The sequence below is a fragment of the Fusarium graminearum genome, chromosome 2 (assembly GCF_000240135.3).
Source record: "Fusarium graminearum PH-1 chromosome 2, whole genome shotgun sequence".
Lineage (NCBI taxonomy): Eukaryota > Fungi > Ascomycota > Sordariomycetes > Hypocreales > Nectriaceae > Fusarium > Fusarium graminearum.
The window spans coordinates 8,365,607-8,385,226 of NC_026475.1; the positions used below are offsets into that span (position 1 = coordinate 8,365,607).

Sequence of the window (19,620 nt, forward strand, 5' to 3'; positions counted from 1 at the left end):
TATAGTTTCCCTGGGTGACCTTATTGCCTTCAACGTACCTAACCATACACCACTGATAGCTATCATTTTCCACCTTGTCTAAGCTTAGGTCTAAGTCTTCTCACTATACCTATTCTAAAATATGAACTTTAGGATCTAAATGGCTTAACGGTTTCAGAGACAAAAGGGGACCTTTATCTTGTAACTCGATTTATCATAATGATATATATATGGTAGAATAGCTAATATAGTATAGACTAGAATCCATCATATGCACATAAGTAACTACCTTATAGAAGAAGAGACACAGGCGCTTCGACTTCCTCCTTCAACCCTAAATCCAATATCAAGTGCTCCAAAGACCTTCACAACTGTTCATGGCTCTATCGATGTATCAAGCGTACTTTGGGGGTGGATCGGGGAAGAAGCTGTGCCAAGGCTTCTCTCCGTCTGTTGTTTCAATGATGCACCGATTGCTGATGATAGCGTCCAGGGACATCCACGCATAGTTGTCGGCGTTATTCTCCGACTTTCCTGGTTGGTTATCCTGTTTGGGATCATTGAGACCATGTGCACGCTCTGGGTCGTATGCGCGTTCCCCATCTTCGTTAAATTGATCACCGATCTCTTCTTTCAGCTTCGACTGGGGCCCAATCGTGCTATAGTGCAGAGTTTCATGGAGTGCAACACGAGAGAAAGTATCCATCTTGGTACTGGGGTACTTATCGAGGCTTTCGCACTTAATATCGGCTGCATGGATTGTTTTAGCGTAGGAAATGTCGCAGAAATGGATCTTCTCGCGATCATTATCATCCTCATCGACCTGGGTGTAAGCCAGAGTCCCCTCATTGTCGCAGCTATTGCCAGCGCTTTTTCCGAAGTCTATGTTTCTCAAGTCAGTATACATGATATCGGAAATCATAAGAGACGAAATTCGTATGCTAAATTATGTAATTTAGACCATACTCTTATGCTCTTCAGCTTTATGCCCTAAAGCTTAGAGGACCAAGCTGTGACCGAGATAGGAAGAATTACCTGAATTATCAATAATCATCTTGGCAACTTTTGGCCCAGCTTTACTACCCTCGGTAGTTTCTCCCGCGATATTCATCAAAACGTCGTCAACCTTTGCGGGGGTATCGTCCTCTGTATCAAAAAAGAGGTCGTAGACGACGTTTTCGGATGTCTGCCGTTCGGTGGCAGCGAATGCGCCCCAGGAAGCAATGCCTCGAAGCTCACCAGAGCAAATTACGTCATGAAGAAGCTCCAAATGGGCCCTATCCCCATCTTTGTTGGTATCGAAGTTGAGGTACTTCCACTCGTTGCCACATGCACCACCTTTGAGAGGGTAGCTTGATGGAGAGGGATTCTGGCGACTAGAGATCTTGGAAGGGGATAATGGTATACCATGTGCCTGGGAAGCTATAAGGCACAACGTAGTGACCAAGACTTGAGATAGAGACATTGTAAAAGGTGGAGGGAGGAGAGAAGCAGGTGCGTCCTAAAACCAGGTAGCTTTAGGGAATAATGGATATATTAGACACCTTTAGTGAAGATGTGGCCTTAGAGGGCGTTGATATTTTCGACTGCGTTTCTTTGAGCTGCAGTTTCTTTCTGAACAGTTTGATAAGGTACAACGGAAAAGACGGTATGTTGCTATCATATCTACAGAACAACGGTGGGTATTGCATGTATTTATACCATTCCATGAGACAGCCTTTATCGTATCTGTCGCATCATTAATGCCAACTATAGAGTGTTACAAAAAAAGAAAACATTGTCTTTATGCAGTCGCTGTCAAGGTAGTAGATACTTGGGGTCATAGACACCTTGGCCTCTGTAACCATAAGAGACAAAAACAGTTGGCCAGTTTATGGTACTTAGATCAGACTTCTTAGGCTATTGATTTTGATGCCCTTGAGTTAAGGATCCCATGTTTCTCTTGCATACCAGCCGACCTATGTCGCCAATCATGTTACAGCGGAGCATTCGTATAGCCTGGTCTGGTCTGATCCAGCTCTAACCGCTGGCCCGTAGTCAGGTAATTAGGACATGGCCCCCAAATAATTGATCTGCAGGCATGATTGTCAATGCTCAAAAGCATGGCGGCAGAACTTCTACATGGTTGAGATCGAGATCCTAAACTACCAAGTCTATGGACTAAATATTGCATTGACAACAATCGCTAACCGCGACTATTTGTGGTTGTCGAGTGTTTCTAATGTCCAGGAGAATTCAGCACTAACGTTAAAGAATCCTTCCGCATTTACTAACAAGATTGATGTTCAGGATACATCTAGAAACCTCGCTTCTTTCTTGAGATTGGGCCGGGAGTTTGTTTGACTGCTAGGCTGATTCGCTCAAATATTCCACTTTCCCCTCATGATACAACCTTGGCAAGGATTGGGGGCGGGCGGCGGAGCTGAAGGCTGAGAGAGAAGCACTGTAGATCAACGCCTTCAATGAGGCCTTTCTTAAGTGACGGTGTAACTGCGATGCTCGCGAGACGGATCGGTGGTTGCCTTTATAGGAAAAGATACACTTCATGATGTTGATTTAGGTGGGGGCTAAGCGGTTGAAACGTGTTGACTGTAATGTCTACTCGGCCATATCTGAATTTGGTAGAAGGACGCGGATTAATGACATGAGAGTTACGCATGAATATCCAACTGGATAGTGGAAGCATCCGCGAGAGCAAAAATAGCGGAGGCGCAGCGGGTAGATCTCCCCTTAGTTCAGATATTGACAAGATATAGTCAGGAACTCAAAGGCTAAATGAACCATTGGGCGGCGGCCGCGCTGTGATTCACATGACATGGGACCGCCACTATGACGTACCGTGTGACTCCTTTGCCAGAACATCTTCCTATCAACAACGTGGTCACACGTTGCCAACTCAGTTTGATAGCAGTCCCTCTTTAGCAAGAAACTCCAGTTTAGCTCTTGCATTACAGTGAGAATGGATAATTTCAAGATTCATACAGTCATCCACAGCGACTATCTTGTGTTTGACAAATCCGGCAAACTACCATTCAGCATATCCTTCGGCTTGTGTCGACCTTTGAATGGCGATACTGATTCTCGAAACGTGGGCTTGAAGACGACAAGATCCATTCTTGACATCCCGTATGCGCTCTCCAATGGGCTACTTTTATTACAAGAGGATGATACCGACGTTGATGTTGGACAATTAAAGCCCACGGACCCCGACAGTCTCGACAGACTATTTCTGTCTCTCAGCTCGCCAGTTGGCAAAGATGATAATATCAAAGAAGACTGGTCTGTGTATCACTACCCCATTCTCCCTGATAGCGATCTAGCGGTGTTACTCAAGCCCGGAAAGAAGTACACAATCAGGCCCAAAGTTGGAGATTTGGGAGAATACGTCTTCATTAACGAGAATGGTCAACATTCCGAGCCAAACGAGGCAGAGAAGCTGTGTAGCACCAGAGCAAATGGCACGGCACTATTCGATGTGGTGGAATCTCTCCCCTGGCCTCCCAAGATAGAGACAACGATGAAAAGATGCAACGACACGCAAGATGATGCACTGCGTTTTGAGATTACGGTTACGAATAAGGGTACCGAAGCTATCTGTGTCCAAACCCGCGATCGCCAAAGGTTTCTCATCCCATCAGGGCCAATTGAACCAGAACCTGGATGCCCTCCTCTGGATCCCCGTCCCCGCATCATCGACACCGAAAGACCCAACCCTAGAGTATCTATCCAGATCTTTGATGTTACCACAGGCGAAATCGTGCGAAGAGCAACCCAACCGGGTGTCTGCGGTCTATATGGACAACATGACCCGCGTCCGAGATTGGAAACTATGACTACTTTGAGGCCCGGAGAGCCTATCATCAGGCACGTGGACGTTGGTGACCTAGTATCCAAGCTTCCAGATGGGAAATTCGGTCTGAGGATGGAACCGCGGGGTATGTGGTGGTGTGTTGGTGACTGCGAAGAGTTCGCAACAGCAGGAGAGGATCGAGTGCCTGGTCATCTGTACAATCCCAAGATTCCACCAGTGATGCTGGAGTGCGGGGATGTTGTCGAGATAGACGTCAAGGATGGAGCCGCAAAGTAAAGGAACGAATAGAAGCTGCAGAAAGGAAATTGCAGAAACAGAAAGGGACAGCTGTGCGATACTACCAGCGTCAAACTCAGCCTCCACTGTCTATAGAAGAACCAATGAAGAGTCTTGTACGCCCCAAATGAAATGAACGGATGGTCTGATTCCGACCTCTCATCGAACCATGTCCGATTAATTCCGCTGATTCAGCTCTTTTTTGCCCTACAAGATGCTGGTGAGATGAGAGCCAAGCCACCTGTGTTACTCTCTATTTTTCCAAATACTCAAACCCTCTCATCCCGGTTGGTAACTGTTGGATGATGCAGTCAGCATCTGGAGAGGACTCGGGCGGACCATTCAGGCCGTAATCAGCAGGTCTAGATGCATCCTTGCTTCAGGTCCATCAAATAATCGGGGATTTGACAACCTTGGCCAATACAAAGTCTCCCGATTAATTCCCCGGTCCTGATGAGTTGTAACCTTGCCGCGGCGGCATTCTAGATACACGCTAATTTTATGCATAGTTGTGAACCCTACACTGAACCACATTTTCCATCTCAATTTCAGCAGGGCTGAAGAGAGGACACCATCGGGAATTAGAGTGGCATGTATGTTACTATTCATCTTATTTCCTTTCTTCTTAGTGCGTTTCTTTAGACGCCTTTACTACTGTATTGCCATTCAATCCAATTGGTTGGCCCAAGAGGCAGTGAGATTACTCCCATGCTTTAAGCCATGTCAGCATGGACGTACAGCACCAAGACGCTATACACTGCAGTATGACCTGGAGCCCAACAGTACACAGTCATCCAATTTTCCCAAGGAACCCCTGCCAATACAGCTCACTCGTCACAAATATTCCCCTTTTCGGTAATGGTTTGCGGCGCTTTTATCTTACTTGCAGCTGGAACTCATCTTGAGAGGTTGGCTCCCGATGCGTACCATGCACCGCCTAGGGGCTGCCTCCCCAGTGATTGAGGGTTGTTCTGATCTCATAATACTACACAATATCTCTGCAAATAGTCCTGTTCCTGTTGGACCTGCAGTCTCTGGCACAATAGTAACCAACTATTGTCACTCGCGGCGCTATGGACCAGTTTTCAAGGCCATCATGGCCACGACACACCTTGCTTTTACTTGCTTGTTTTCTGATTGGCATCTCGCTTGCCCAGAAAGACCCAGAGGACAACTTCTGTCGAAGATTCGGTCAACAGACTGCTGTGGTGGATAGGAAGCTTTACATTGATGGAGGCATCATCAACTATCAACCGCCTAGGGAGAACTTCACAAGTGGGCATCGCACTAACTGTCATCCGAACGCATGCTGACATCTATACAGATACCTTCTTCACATATAATGACCTCGACAGTATCTCTGATGGTGATATGCCCGAATTCCACACCGGCCTTTCCAAAAACGGATCGATACCGAGTGTCGAAGGCGGTATCCTATGGGAAGACTCAATCAATAAACGGCTTTACCTCTACGGCGGCGAATTCGAAGACGGTCCGACAGAACCCTTCAACCTGTACAGCTACGACATCCTCTACGACGAATGGCACACCTACGGCTCTCCTCCGAATTCAGTCAAGGCTGCCAGTTACGGCGCTGGAGTATCGATACCATCGAGAGGCGAGGCATATTACTACGGTGGATGGCTTAGTGATAAGTCTGTTCAAGACTGGCAAGGCGAAAAAGTGGCTTCAAGCGGACTAATCAAGTACACGATGGACTCGAACAAATGGAGCAACGTCACCGGCCCTGACGATACCGGAAGAGCTGAGGGCGTAATGGTCTTCCTCCCCGTTGGAGACGATGGAATGCTGGTATACTTTGGAGGCGGTCAGGACTTACATGGGAACGGAACACTCGAGCCTCAGCCCATGGACGAGATCTTGCTATACGACGTAGCAAACGCAAGATGGTATACTCAAAAGACATCTGGCGACGCACCTAATGATAGACGGCGATTTTGTGGCGGCGCGACATGGGCTCAGGATCGATCAAGTTACAATATGTAAGTTCTACAACGACAAGCCTTTAACTTTTGGTCAGTACTAACTCCTGGCCAGTTACATCTTTGGTGGTCGAGGTTTCCCTCCCCACGAGACTGGTTACGACGACATCTACATCCTCACCATTCCAAGCTTTCAATGGATTCGAGGACCGTATCCGGGCTACGAAAACGGGACTGGAACCTATCCCAAGAGTATGATGAGCTGCAACGTGATCGACAACACCCAGATGCTCGTCATTGGTGGCAGCTACGCAAATGCTACGGAGAAAGAATGCGATGTGCCATCTATTCAGGGCGTACACAACATGAACTTGGGCAAACAGAATGATGAAGACGCCATTTGGGCTCGATACCAGGATGACCTGACAACGTATGAAGTACCAGTTGATATCAGAAAATCCATTGGAGGCAGTGCCAAAGGTGGTGCGAGCGAGACGACGCCCATCAGCGGATTTAATGACCCTGATTTGGAAGTTCTCATGACACGCACAGCTGAGTCGGGCACGAGAAGTGCGACGCGAGCAACTTCAACGAGCACCAAAACTGCTGCCCCATCTGCCTCAGACGCACCATCATCCTCATCTCTCAGCACTGGAGCCATAGCAGGGATAGCGGTCGGCTGCAGTGTAGCCTCTATCCTGGCGCTCCTAGGCTGCGGACTTCTCATTTATCGCCGAAGGAAGCACTACAGCGGACCTCGCGGCGTGGCGGCGCCACCGCCGCAAGGTGAGACGGCAATGGCGCACAATCCCATGAGCCCTGGTCAATCAACGTCTCCTGGGGGCTGGGACCCGAACCAGGTGTCTTCGCCTGCAGGCACGACTCCGTCTCACGGCGTTGCGTCAGTTGTATGGCCTGCTCGTAATCGCTCTGCATCGGAGCTGACGGGCCATCCTGATTTGAAGAGGAATGAAAGGCCTGTTGAGTTGCCTGCTGACGAGAATATGCACGATATGCATCGCAGTGAACTCTCACCCATGTCGAACGCGACACCACCACAAAGTGAGTGGTCGCACCGATATTAACATGTGGTGACGAGTGGGACTTTGGAGATGGTTGCAAAGGTCTTGTTTTGTAATAGTAATCATGATTATCAGAAGAATAAATTCCAATGTTGTTACTTGAACTCCTAATGGTGTCGGCATGAGAAACGGCAACTAGTCTTTCTGTAAGATACCCCTATTCAATATACATGACTGTGAAATAAGGGACCATGAACAATAAGCCCAGAAAGTCAAATTTACTGAACGCTTACTGTCAGAAGGCTCGATTCCTTCCATAGTGTGATAATTCTCCATATCCCTGTCAGGTAAGATCCCTTCAAACTCTACCGCGCCCTTGCAGTTAGCGCGGGATTGGTCTCATTGACTTGAGGGTATTTGTATGCTTTTCAACGTCGAAGAAAAACACCTTCAAGTTGAATCCACCGTTTAACTGGAAAACAACACTAGCCTGCCAAGAGATCGGATCATGATAATCTTAATTGGCGCTGATATCAAGAGAAATATTGGTTTCATCCAAAATGAAGGATCCCGTCAGCTGATGTCAGCCTGACACCTGATATTAAGATATCGCATTATCACGTCCAACAGAAAATAGACATGGAGCAATGTTAGGACTTTCATGGTAGGGACTTTGACAGACTCGTTCTAGGCCAGTCTTCCTCTAATTGCTGACTGACAAATTTGGAGAAATTGAGAGTTCGTTGTCTCGTCCACAAATGAGGAGGAGACAGCAGCTTTGGCAGAGGATGAAGGACCGTCTCACCGTTCAGCTGCGCCCAATTTGATGACTAGGCCTTACAAGTCGAACAACACGACATCAGAAAGAAGCGCGGATCGTCCCGTGCATCCCCGCCATTCCAGACCGTAGTTGTGTGGCTCTCAGCTGTTAACTGTCACTAACAATTCTTTCTGGCTGAGACATATTGAACGCTTTAACAGCACTCAGCCCCTCATTTAGGCCAGAAACGGCTTTCTCTGCACCCTTTCGATGTTCTCAATGGTTGCGTATAGTGTCAACTATTGCTTAATGGAATTCCAGAGCGTAACAAAGCACCTTCTTGACCAATAATGAATTGGCATTGGTAGTCTGGAATGAGACATGCGTCTGTAAATGATTCTGTAAATGGTGCGGCTGAGATCTTCCTCATCAAATGAATATTTATAAAATGAAGCCATTCCTCAGGATGGTCGCACAACTTTCAAAAGTGACATATTGTGAAACCAAGCGACAAACAACAAACTCCAGTCAAAGCTCACAATGACAGATACCAAGATCTACGATGTGGTTGTTGTCGGCGGTGGTCCAGTCGGGTTGGCTGCAGGATACGAGGTAGCAAAAGCAGGAGCCAGTGTCGTGATTCTCGAGCAAAACAACTTCTTCAATCAGGCCGGGAGCTCTGGTGATTTGGCTCGCATGTTCCGCACCATGTAAGCTGAAGTGTGATTGTCTTGTGCGACGACTGACGTTCTCCAGGTACACCGAAGAGTTCATGGCTGAACTGGCTACCAAAGCCATGAAGCACTGGGACGCTCTTGAGAAAGATGCTGGCGTATCTCTGCGCTGGATGGGCGGCTTGCTCAACTTTGGCGATAAGGATATGGGTGGTGACACGCCTGAGGGCAAGTAAAATGTCTCGTCTTGTGGAGATTCTCTGCTAACGGGAGTGATGACAGGGACCTTGCTAGGACCTATCGATAACTTGAAAAAGTTTGATATGCATTACAAAGAGCGTGAGTGCCTTGAAGCCCTTCACCAGCACCATTCGGCTGACAGTAACAGTCTCTGCTGATGACATTGAAGACCAATACCCATTCAAGAATTTGAAGAAAGACTGGATGGGTCTCTTCGCACCAGACAACGGTGTCATCAACGTACAACTACTCCTACGAACCCTCTACAGTTTGGCGAGGGATTATGGCGCCGATGCCAAACAGCACACTGAAGTTAAGCAGATTCGTCCATCAGACAAGAATAAGTCCATATGGGAAGTCCATGGTACTGTTCATGGCAAGTCTGTGACTTATCTCACCAAAAAGATCATCATTACAAGTGGAAGTTATGTCAACCATGTCCTGAAGCCCAGTTTTGGGATTTCCCTGGGGCTGGAGATTTGGGAGATGGTTGCGACGTATTTTAATACTAACGCCGGTCCCAACGGTACTATCTTCCCTAGTAAGTGGCATATCTGTGCATGCCGTTTCAGATTCTAATTGAAGGCAATAGGCATGTGGTTTCAGTTCGCTCCATCGGTGAACAACAGGTCTCGTCTTTTCTACGGATTCCCCACCCTCCCATGGGGTCCGCCTAATGTCGTCCGAATCGCCGTCGATGCTGCAACTCGGACGATCAAAGATCCAAGTGAACGGCAAACCCATATTCTCAGCGCAGAAGATGTTAAGGATACCCAAGACTTCGTTAGAGACCATGTGGTCGGCGTCGATCACACAGTCCCAGCATCTACAGTCAGCTGCCTACAGACCAATGTCTTTGGTAAGATCCCGTCAACTCCACAGTATTAGTCACGGCTAACATTTCTAGATAACATGTTTGTTCTAGACTTCTTGCCTAAGAAGTATTTGAATGGAGGTGCAGAGAATAGTATTGCTATATTCACTGCTGGGTGGGCGATGAAGTTTGTGCCGACGCTGGGCAAAGCTCTATCCGAGATGGTTCTGAAAGGTGACTCCGATTATAAACTCAAGGAATTCTCCATCACTCGCCCTGCACCGACCGGGAAGGAAATCATTCAAGAGAACTGCGAGTCAGCTGGTGAAGTCAAGATGGCGTCAATGTCGATCCAACAACCTGGCTTCGAACAGGCTCAGGCTTCTTCCTATGGCAAGAGGGATCTAGCAAGGGCAGCCTGATCTTAGTCATTGGAAAGTGGGTGTTATTTATTATAGGCATTTAGCCAGTCATGAATGTGATTAAATCGTACTAATAATTATTTACTCGAAGTGAATCCCACCACTTCTTTGGAATTTCCCTCCACGAATTGCTACCGCAGTGAACATCTCCTTGCAACTTAAAGTGAGAGAACCAATCATCCTGGTATGTGACATTGTATCCGGCGTTCGTGTATACTTGGGATACAGCAGCAGCAAAGATGTCCTGCTTGTTGATCACGGGACCCCAAGGGCTAGGCGCAAGAATCTTGGTATCTGTCATGACCAGACCATTGACGCTACCAGGGTAAAGAGCCGTGACCTGAGTAGCGGGGTCGATCACTCGACGCTGAATAGACTTTCCTGGAGTGGCTGCTTCGACGATGGACTTGGCCTTGAAGCCGGGACCACCCTGGGAAGTCTTCATTGTGATACCCGAGTTGCTCGCAGCCTTTTGAGGCTGAGCTGAATCATCCTCTGCAGTCTCGCCGGGACATAGCCAACTGTTCGACTGGGTGTAGTAGAAAAGTGCAGGAACACGATGGATGTCTTCATCTGTGATGCCAGTCTCTCGCTTGATAATATCAAGATTTGCTTGAATGCGCTCAGCCGAATGCTTGTTGATGGCATCAAAACTTTTAAACTTAAGCGCCTCAGCAATAGTCTGTCGGGGAAGACACAATTGTTCTTTCTTCTCATCTGCCGACAGAGGACGTGACACAGCTTTTACTTTGCCATGACCGGTCTTGACCGCCTTCTTCAAGAGATCGACGCCCTTCATCGGATCAGCAACCATGATGACCCAGCCGAGCTTGTTATTGCTGGGTAGGAACTGAATGAATTCATCCACGTGGCCCACGTAAAGCCAGCTTGTGTCGAGAATCAAAGGTTCCTGGACCTGTTGAGCTTTGAGGAATTCGACCATGAGAGGAGCTCTTCCGTCCCATGCACCCATGATGGTTCTGCCGACGGGGAAACTCTTTCCGTTGTGGCTGTAAGGAGGAATGGTCTCCAGGTTACCAGTGGAGTCGATCGAGTCTCCATCGCCAGGATGCTGAACAGCACCGACTTGATCATTGCGAAGGTCGTGGAATGCGTCACGACCAGATCTTCGACTGCTCTGGGCCGATCGAATCATGATACGGATACTGACGGGTCCATTGGGGCCAGGAATGCTGGCGTAACCAGGCTCAAAAAAGTCCTGCGTCCAGATATCCTGGTTATGGAACTGGAACACAGGCTCTTTGATGCCAGCGCCAGCCACATTGCGTAGAATATCAGCAATGAATGTCTCTTGGACTTTGTTGACACCTGCTTCATTGACACCGGTTGTGAAGATGCGCTGAGCGTGTTGTCCATGATGATGCGTCAGCACAGGCGCAACTCGTACAGCAACGGCGTCAGTCGCTTTGGTCTTGCCATCGGTGACAGTGAACTGGATCTTGGCGTAACCATTCCAATCTTGAGGACGACGGACATCACGGGCATCGACACCCAGCTCGAGTCCGGATTTGAGCTCCTTGGCAGTGAAGACATGGTCTGCAGCCACGTAGTTCCACTTGCCGCTCTGCTTTACAAAGATTCGAACTTTGGAGGCGCCTGTTTTGTCGGCAATGATGATTGAACCTTTGGCCGTTGCACTCAAGGTAGTCAATGGGAGAGTCTTAAGTGAAGCGAGATATTTAGGATTTCGCTGCACATTGTCTGAGGCGTCGTTACATTTGTCCAAATAAGATTCATCTCCTTGGATGTCGACACTTGGTCCCCATTGCTTAGCACAACGGCTTCCGGTATCGCCAATGTTGGGAAGAATCAAAGCGCCTCTGTTGTTTGTCCACGTGGATTTGCCATTAATGTCGTTGTTGTCGACCTTGCCATCGCGATTGGTGTCTGCAAGGATGGTGACCTTGAGAGCATTGCACGAATTGAGAAGCGCTGTAAAGATTGTTAGCATTAGCTGTAGAATAGGTGCTGGTCTTTATGCACCTAACGCAACCGCTGCCGTTTTCCCGTTGAGGAGATGCATGGTGTTTGAAGAAAGGGAAAGCTCTTGACTTCCTCGCCTTGACTGCCGAAGTCGAACTCTGCCTCTACCTTATATGTTCCCCTGGCTTCGGCATTGCACGCATTGACTGCAATCTCGTATCCGCTACAGCCAATAACAAGCTTAATTTAGGCGTGGAATTGTGGACTTGTTAGCTCATCCCTTCAGTTGCTCGTATTTTTGGATTTAGCGCAACCCTGTCCCCATGCGGATGAAACTATCCCCTGTTTTTAGAAGGATCTAGCCCTGGAAAGCCTAGGAACATACGCTAATCATGCCACCTGATAGTTGGTATTCAAGTCCATGCTGTGAGGGTCCATCGAACAGCCTTTCCAAGACTCTTCTGGAACGACAGTCTCGGCCTTGACTGTGAGAGGTCTGCCATGAAAGTTTGGAGGTCTCGTCGACACTAAGTGTCCGAGAGCCAGTTGTTGCTTGGCATTGTCGATCACATGCTAAACAAGGTATATTCATCCCTGCTATTGATCCTGCAGGAACGGGTTTATGGCTCACTTTGGTAGCTGCGTTGACTGACGGTTACAATCCCGACAAGTGACTCGCCGCCGAGCTTTAATTAAACCTTTCAAGAAGAAGTAAATCCCCAGTGATAGATCTGCAGATTGTTTTCACATGGATGGTGATGGAGTTTTACTAGATTGTGTTGTTGCTCCACACAAGACTTGCTGATACATGAAGATCATCTCACTTTTAGTCTTTGTAAGAATGAACAGATATAGTATGATTGAAATGCTTAATTATCTGAATTGTGTAGTTACACTTCAAGGTCTTACGTCTATTCAGCACAAGCGGTATGACCATTTTGTGTCTGTGATGGCGATCAACTGGTTATACAGACAAATAGTACAGGGTAAGAGCGTCGGGAATGAGGAAATTGTGCATCGAGATGTGCGACCCTTTGTGCAACTATGGTCCAATCTCAACTCTCCTTTACATCCGAGGCTAGACTCTAGTTATCTGTTCAAATGATCACTATGGAAAATCAGACCACCCTTCTGATCATAGTGTATGGTATTTGAGCCCATCTGATAGCTTACCTGGTTGCAAACTTCATGCCTAGGCAGTATGGATCCAGCGAAGAGCTTGAAAGAAGCTGCTGCTGCAGCAGACATACTATGAAGTTTGAACAAGGTCATAGATATAACGTAGAGTACTTACCAACTATAGCAAACCATGGGTCTAGGCACTGTGACATGAAGGGTGCTTGTCGGCATACTATATCCGCACAATACCCTAGTTCATTGACTTTACCATCTTGGGACAATTACTCGGCAGGATCAGTATCAAGTCAGCAATGGTGGAACAGCAAACTTTGCTTGACAATGAACGATTTATGTATAAATAGGCCTCTTTAATCTGCAGTTATTGATCAAACAAAACAATCCATCACCTCTTCTACTCTCGCAAACCGCACAACAACATGAATTCACCAACCGCAACTATCAACGGCATCACCATTGTACAAGACCAAACTCTACACACCACTTCACACATACTGACATAGAATAGCGTAACCATGACAAGCCCTATGAGGCAATTTCTCCCCAGAGACCAGAGTTGTCTCAGCAAGGTAGAACTGTCCTTGTCTGCGGTGGTTCGGCAGGCATTGGTCATGCAATCGCACGAAACTACTGCATTGCCGGTGCATCTAGTGTCGTGATCTTAGGACGTCGTGAGGATATTGCTACTGCTGCAGCACTGAAACTTCACGAAAGCTACCCCAACACAGTCGCGACTGCACGCAGCTGTGATGTCTTCAACAGAGATCAGTCCCAGAAGGTCTGGGATGACTTGGAGAAAGAGGGCATCTTCATCGACGTCCTTGTGGTTAATGCTGTTGGTGAGCCGGCACTGCTACCGATACTTGACCAAGGCGCCGACAGGCTGTGGCAAGACTTTGAGAACAATGTGCATGCTCCCCTTTACCTTGTCGAAAGATTCTATAAGCAGCCTGGGCATACTAAGCAGAAGGTACTGAGCACACGCTCCACACTTGTTATTATTTACTAACCAGTAGTAGTTTGTCATCTCTGTCTCGACTCAAGACATCCATCGCTGGGATAGTGCACCTCAAATGCCAGGTTACCAGCTGACCAAGAGCTCCTTTGCCACTGTTATGCAGCAAGTTGCTCGCGATACACCTGAAGAAAAGATGCGCGTCATCTCATTCCACCCTTCTATAGTCTTTACTGAATCAGCTCGTAAGACTGGATATACCGAGGACACCCTTCCTTGGACAGACGGTATGTTGCAAACAAAATGCCAGCTCTTGAACATTACTCACAAGTACTAGAAAATCTTCCCGGTGGCTTTGCAGTCTGGGCCGCTTCTGCCGAGGCACAGTTCCTCCATGGTCGATTCGTCTGGTCGACATGGGATGTCAACGATCTGATGTCTGGAGAACTCCGAGATCAGATTGAGTCTGACCAGTGGCTGCTCAAGGTTGGGGTTAGAGGCCTGTGAATGGATGTGCTGGTTCACAGAGTTGATGTGAGATTATTGGGGTAGGCTCCGTTTATGCAACAAGGGTATGTCATAGTTGGACTGGAAACTTTTAACATGTATTGAACCGAAATATCGATTTACAAATTAAAACTACTGTAGCAAGTGTTGTTATCACCTGACATAATCTCCAAATTTGTTAATCCAGTAAGTTTGTACAGAGTAGACAACAGTGCAATGCGATGCTGATAGCCAATGCAAATATCCAGTGGGGTCTGCTGCCTAGAACTGCCTAACGGCCTAGACTAGACCAGACTAGGGTAGAGTAGCCGTCTGTCATCTACAAAAGCGGCGCAGTTCCTCCCGAGTGTTTGAGTATTGTTCAATTCACCATCAACATCGTTAACCACGAAGCATAAACATGGGCTACTCTGAAATACTTTGCCGCATATGCGGTGTCAGCTTCAATATAAACCGGTACCGAACCGACCAGGAACCCCCAAGCGCTGCCTTGGGTGAACCCCTTTTTCCTCAGCATGATCAATGTCCCGACAAAGGTGGATGTTACTTTGTCAAGAGCAGCCTGCCTCCTGATGAACAGGTCAAATATTATCCTGACAACCTTCAAGAGTCAGATTTGGATCAAGATGGTTGGAATCATGTCGCAGGCCCAGATTGCGGACATAACGGGGCGTACAACGGACACCGCATCTCACTTGAGGCTATGAGGGGTTGTAATACCTTCCAGTGCCTGGTCTACAAACCAGAGGATTGGACACCACAAACAAACGACGAAGATTTTGAATCCAAGGGCAAATATTTCCTCAGTGGCCTTGGCGACGATATGCCAAGCAGGGACATGGCCTGGCCATCTGTCTTTCCTCACAGACATGATGTGGACTCACCACGAGCCGATGAATGTATATGGAATCAAGATGAGGCGGATGAATATGCCATGCCTTTTCATCCAACCTGCCTCGAGATCTACAAGCGTGTTTCCCTCAAGCGGAATGGTGTCGTGGACATACAAGGTCTGACACTGTGGTGGAGGCGTGAAAATACTTATGATGACTTTCATCATTTCCCTCGAGACCAGGATGTTAATGACGCCCAGGAGCAGTGGTGGAGTCATGACCTTGGAAATGAATACCTTGCTGCCAACCCATGTCTTATTCCTGGGTTCCAATCGCTCCTCCAGTCATGCCAAAATTCGGATACCACGGACTTCGAGCCAGCCGGGACAACAAGCCCAACACACGCATCGACCAACGACCCGTTCGCGAAGCTACCCCCGGAGATTCAACACTCCATACTAGTCCACCTCGATTTTAAGGACGTAGCCAACCTGAGACTTACCTCTCGTGTGTTTCTGCAGCTGCCAAACTCAGTTCTTTACGAGCTCACAGTTCGAAATACCCCATGGCTATACGAGGCATGGACTTCAAGGCCTCTGTCCTTCTGGGCAACTACAACACAAGCGGAATTAGAAGAGCAGTGGGAGAGTACATGCGATGTCCTAAGAAGTGCCAACCCCACGATGCCTGTTCATCAGCTCAGTCGGACAGAAACAAACTGGCTCCAACTTCAAATAGAAATATCTCGAAATTGGGGCAAGCTACTTGGACTACGGAATAGGCGCAGAATTTGGAAGGACTGTGAAGAAATCTTGAATCGGGTGGATAGGATCCAAGCTCAGGACAAGACTACATAGAAACTTCTTCAATAATCACGTGGATAAAGGAGATCATATTATGCAAGATTTACAATGTCGCCACGGGAAGATATATCATACTGGGAAGTTGATAAAATGACAAGATTGATATGTACTAGAATAATAGACGGACAGAAAACGAGTGACAGGAAAAGCAGCAAGCAGCACAAACAAAAAAAAAAAAAAAAAAGAAAAAAAAAGCGAAACCCGGGTTCCCTCACACTTCCACCAGCCTTGACAATGTCTTTTATAGAAGCTTGGTCCAACTGTAACAATCCAGCTTAGTTAGAGGCAGCGACGCGTTGGATGAGGAACTCAGGAGCCGGTCCAGAAGCATCAGACTGATAAGCAAGATGGGGAGCAGCAACAATTAGAGAACCAGTGCAGACCAAATCGCCAATGTTGCAGAAAACTTTGGTTCGCTCACGTGGGTAGTTGGGGATGCGGCCAAGATTCTGCAAGTTCTTGGTGTAACCAAACAAGACAGTACCGACGACCTTGTCACGGACACTGGTAGAGAGATCCTCGATACTGGCTGCAGCCAGAGCGGCGCCTTGACTATATCCTCCGGCGACAACCTTTGCGGAAGGACACTTGCTGTTGGCCAGGTTGAAAAGAGCAATCATCTCCCTGATGGCAGCTGCGGATGTTCCTCGAGGGAGAAGGTTATCTCCGATGGTAGCATCATAAGCTCCACCGACCTGTAGTAACAAAGTAAGCACAAACCCTGGGGAACTCATATATCTGTACTTACACCCTGAATCCAGACCTTGTCTCTGCCATAGTAACTCTCGAGAGCAGAGGCAACTCTGGGACCAAGTGTGCCCTAGCAGATAATTAGCGTCGTTCTTGCAGCGGCAAGGCTGTGACATACCAAGTTTCCAAGTTCCGTTGAACCGCGAGCATAGATGAAGATCACAGGAGGACAGGCAGAAGAAGCTCCGCTGGAAAGATCATTGCGAGTGATGCTTCCAGCTTGACGACCTTCAAGGGCAACGAAAGAGTTGGAAGTGGGTAGGGCAGCCGACGAAGCAGCAAGGAATGAGAGAATGGCGGAGAACTTCATGATTGTTCTTAGTTTGTTGAATTGGTACTGAAGAGTTCTGTTGCTGCTGTTTTCTGAATGATTGAGCTGCTTGAGGGATAAAGAACAATTCGTTTTGGCAGCAGCGGACTCGACTATTTATCATAATATCTTACTCTACGTCCTCCTGACTTCCCTGACTGCCTCCAGTCGTCTCCCTAATATTACTTGATTATTTTCACTATCTTCTTGTTCAACTTCATCGACCTCAATCCCTGAAACTTCTCCAAACCTCGGCAGTCTTCCAGGAAGAGGGGGAACAACACACACAAAAAAGCAAGCTCAATATATAACAAGGCATCATAAGACCAAGACCCCGCACTTTCAGAACACCATCACTTCGTCTTCTAGCAAATCATATCTGACAAATTTTCTCTAGAACTATTATGAGAGAGAGTTAGTCTACCGGAGCTCGTTACTGTGTATCGTTTTGGGAAAAGGCTACCATTGTCTGTGACCCTACTCTTTGACTTTAAGTTATATGCCGGAAGATATCCGAAAATCGAACGGAACTAAGATTTCTCTACCTTCTTTTTAATGGGCAGAGAAGTTGTAGAGGTGGTGGAAATGTCTCACTTGGTAAGCTCCCTTCAATCCCCACGTTGCGCTAGTGATATTGGAGCTGTAAGCTTGAAGATTTGGAGAGACACTAACCCAATCTCAGCGTATCTTGCGAATGGCATGGAAGCCAAGACTACGAAAGAGCCTCGGTATTTTGTTCATAATACATACGATAGTGATTATATCGAAATTCATCACACTGCATCCCGCAAAGTTGCGATCGGCGAGTCACGAAATAGAGACTCACCAACATAAATCACCCGCACAATATGGCTTGCGGAGAAAGAGTTGACCCTTTGAGCCAATTGGAAATAATTTCAAAGATAACCTCAAGATGTGTTTACCCAACTCGGGTTGGCACGCTTGGGAGTTCTTAGTCCAGTCACTCAATACGATGGAAGTCATTAATTTAGCCAAGGTTGGCCAAGTTGGATTCACAGGCAGTTTCGCAAGCCTTTCCAAACTCAACAAGTTGGCTATTCGTGGGTTAAATATCCAGTGGCAGGATTTGTCTCACCCATGTAGTCAAGTGTCTGTTCAAAGGTTCGTCAGTCAATACTGGCTGAGATCCGAGTTGTGCTGATGCTCTTAGGATTTTCCGGCCATTTGACTTGCGAATCTGTATCAGGTTCAGATTCTCTTGACTCCGTTTGACAGATAAGTTGGTAACATGTAAACGACCAAGTCCAGCTCTTAGGCCTTGTCTAGGGGTTCTCTGAGCTGCGTTGTCATGATCTATGTTTTCTAACCTCAAACCCTCATGTCCAGTAGAGTTTATATCTCTGTCCCATACCGTGCAGCAAAAACTCCCCGATACGTTAATACTGTATTGAGGCACTATAACCTGATGTGCCGAGGTTTGAGAATGGAGGCGTGACAGCCCTTGTCAAACCTGGGGTAGCTTCCACTCTCCTTCCTGTCTCAGTTAGTCACATCGAACTCGTCAACCATTTCGATGTAACGGACAATCACAACTAGATACAGTTGATTGATATTGATGGTTCTCACGGTATAGTGTAATAGTATTGAACCTATCAGAAATATCTTTTTGTGTTCAAGGGAATTGTGCTTGATAGAAAATAACAACGTACTGTATGCCACAGGTTAGAAAGTGGAAAATGGAAAGCAAAATTACGAGAAAGAGTGGAATCAAGAGTCATGACCGAAAGACATATATTGCTTCTAAAGTAAGCCAGCATCTTTTGGATAAATGCAAAACCAGTATCAACCTTTTTTTCTTGTCGCAACTCCAGTGTTCTCGGATAAAACCAACCGTGATGGTAAATGCTAAATTGCCATGTTCATTTCACCATGTTGCTGTAGTATAGAACTAGCATCGGAGAACGAACAACACAAGTTAGCTTAACAACAAGCTTAAAGTAGCAATAACTTGAACAATCCAGAATAGCTTCAATCTCAATACTGACTATTTGCTTTTCATTTCCCCTGACCTAGCTGAGGTTAAGCGATTTTGCAGTGCAAGGTGGGTTTCATATCAAGCCACTATCGCTGTATCGGTCAACACTATCATCCACTAAGCTTAGCGAGCTAGCTCTAGACTTGTACCTGCAGTAAAACCCATCTAGATGGCCCGCTGAGGCTGTCAATAGTTATCAATAGTAACACTTTGGACCCTTGAACTATGAAGAAAAGTCCGATTCTCGACCACGAACTAGTTACTTTGCGCCGGGCCGAACAAAAGTAGGGATTGAGCGAAGATAAGGGGCCAGCTACATAATAAAGTCATATTTTCCCCATTTTTGTCTCTTGTTTCTGTTTGTTAGGCAAGGTCTGATTCATT

General features: G+C 47.0%; 9 protein-coding genes across 9 annotated transcripts; 6 read left to right on the forward strand and 3 right to left on the reverse strand.

The window, feature by feature from the left end:
- Positions 1–373: 373 nt before the first annotated feature.
- Positions 374–685, reverse strand: FGSG_02897 (uncharacterized protein; the record flags this gene model as incomplete). Its single annotated transcript, XM_011324605.1, has 1 exon — positions 374–685. The coding sequence occupies one exon, from the start codon at positions 683–685 to the stop codon at positions 374–376; it is 312 nt and encodes a 103-aa protein (XP_011322907.1).
- Positions 686–2,808: 2,123 nt separating this feature from the next.
- FGSG_02896 (uncharacterized protein) lies at positions 2,809–4,066 on the forward strand (the record flags this gene model as incomplete). The annotated part of the gene is made up of 2 exons (XM_011324606.1): positions 2,809–2,818; positions 2,934–4,066. 2 exons carry the CDS (start codon positions 2,809–2,811, stop codon positions 4,064–4,066), a joined length of 1,143 nt encoding a protein of 380 aa, XP_011322908.1.
- Positions 4,067–5,139: 1,073 nt separating this feature from the next.
- FGSG_02895 (uncharacterized protein) lies at positions 5,140–7,189 on the forward strand (the record flags this gene model as incomplete). The annotated part of the gene is made up of 3 exons (XM_011324607.1): positions 5,140–5,341; positions 5,391–6,069; positions 6,125–7,189. The coding sequence occupies 3 exons, from the start codon at positions 5,140–5,142 to the stop codon at positions 7,092–7,094; spliced, it is 1,851 nt and encodes a 616-aa protein (XP_011322909.1). The 3' UTR covers positions 7,095–7,189.
- Positions 7,190–8,331: 1,142 nt separating this feature from the next.
- On the forward strand, positions 8,332–9,941 carry FGSG_02894 (uncharacterized protein; the record flags this gene model as incomplete). Its single annotated transcript, XM_011324608.1, has 4 exons — positions 8,332–8,501; positions 8,804–9,246; positions 9,298–9,564; positions 9,631–9,941. 4 exons carry the CDS (start codon positions 8,332–8,334, stop codon positions 9,939–9,941), a joined length of 1,191 nt encoding a protein of 396 aa, XP_011322910.1.
- Positions 9,942–10,011: 70 nt separating this feature from the next.
- Positions 10,012–11,985, reverse strand: FGSG_02893 (uncharacterized protein; the record flags this gene model as incomplete). Its single annotated transcript, XM_011324609.1, has 2 exons — positions 10,012–11,894; positions 11,946–11,985. 2 exons carry the CDS (start codon positions 11,983–11,985, stop codon positions 10,012–10,014), a joined length of 1,923 nt encoding a protein of 640 aa, XP_011322911.1.
- A 1,456-nt stretch (positions 11,986–13,441) lies between these two features.
- FGSG_02892 (uncharacterized protein) lies at positions 13,442–14,484 on the forward strand (the record flags this gene model as incomplete). The annotated part of the gene is made up of 4 exons (XM_011324610.1): positions 13,442–13,480; positions 13,531–13,992; positions 14,042–14,264; positions 14,315–14,484. The coding sequence occupies 4 exons, from the start codon at positions 13,442–13,444 to the stop codon at positions 14,482–14,484; spliced, it is 894 nt and encodes a 297-aa protein (XP_011322912.1).
- Positions 14,485–14,884: 400 nt separating this feature from the next.
- Positions 14,885–16,174, forward strand: FGSG_02891 (uncharacterized protein; the record flags this gene model as incomplete). Its single annotated transcript, XM_011324611.1, has 1 exon — positions 14,885–16,174. One exon carries the CDS (start codon positions 14,885–14,887, stop codon positions 16,172–16,174), a length of 1,290 nt encoding a protein of 429 aa, XP_011322913.1.
- Positions 16,175–16,455: 281 nt separating this feature from the next.
- Positions 16,456–17,240, reverse strand: FGSG_02890 (cutinase-1 precursor; the record flags this gene model as incomplete). Its single annotated transcript, XM_011324612.1, has 3 exons — positions 16,456–16,875; positions 16,929–17,000; positions 17,049–17,240. 3 exons carry the CDS (start codon positions 17,238–17,240, stop codon positions 16,456–16,458), a joined length of 684 nt encoding a protein of 227 aa, XP_011322914.1.
- A 913-nt stretch (positions 17,241–18,153) lies between these two features.
- Positions 18,154–19,357, forward strand: FGSG_02889 (uncharacterized protein; the record flags this gene model as incomplete). The annotated part of the gene is made up of 4 exons (XM_011324613.1): positions 18,154–18,362; positions 18,677–18,743; positions 18,923–19,006; positions 19,223–19,357. 4 exons carry the CDS (start codon positions 18,154–18,156, stop codon positions 19,355–19,357), a joined length of 495 nt encoding a protein of 164 aa, XP_011322915.1.
- Positions 19,358–19,620: the final 263 nt, after the last annotated feature.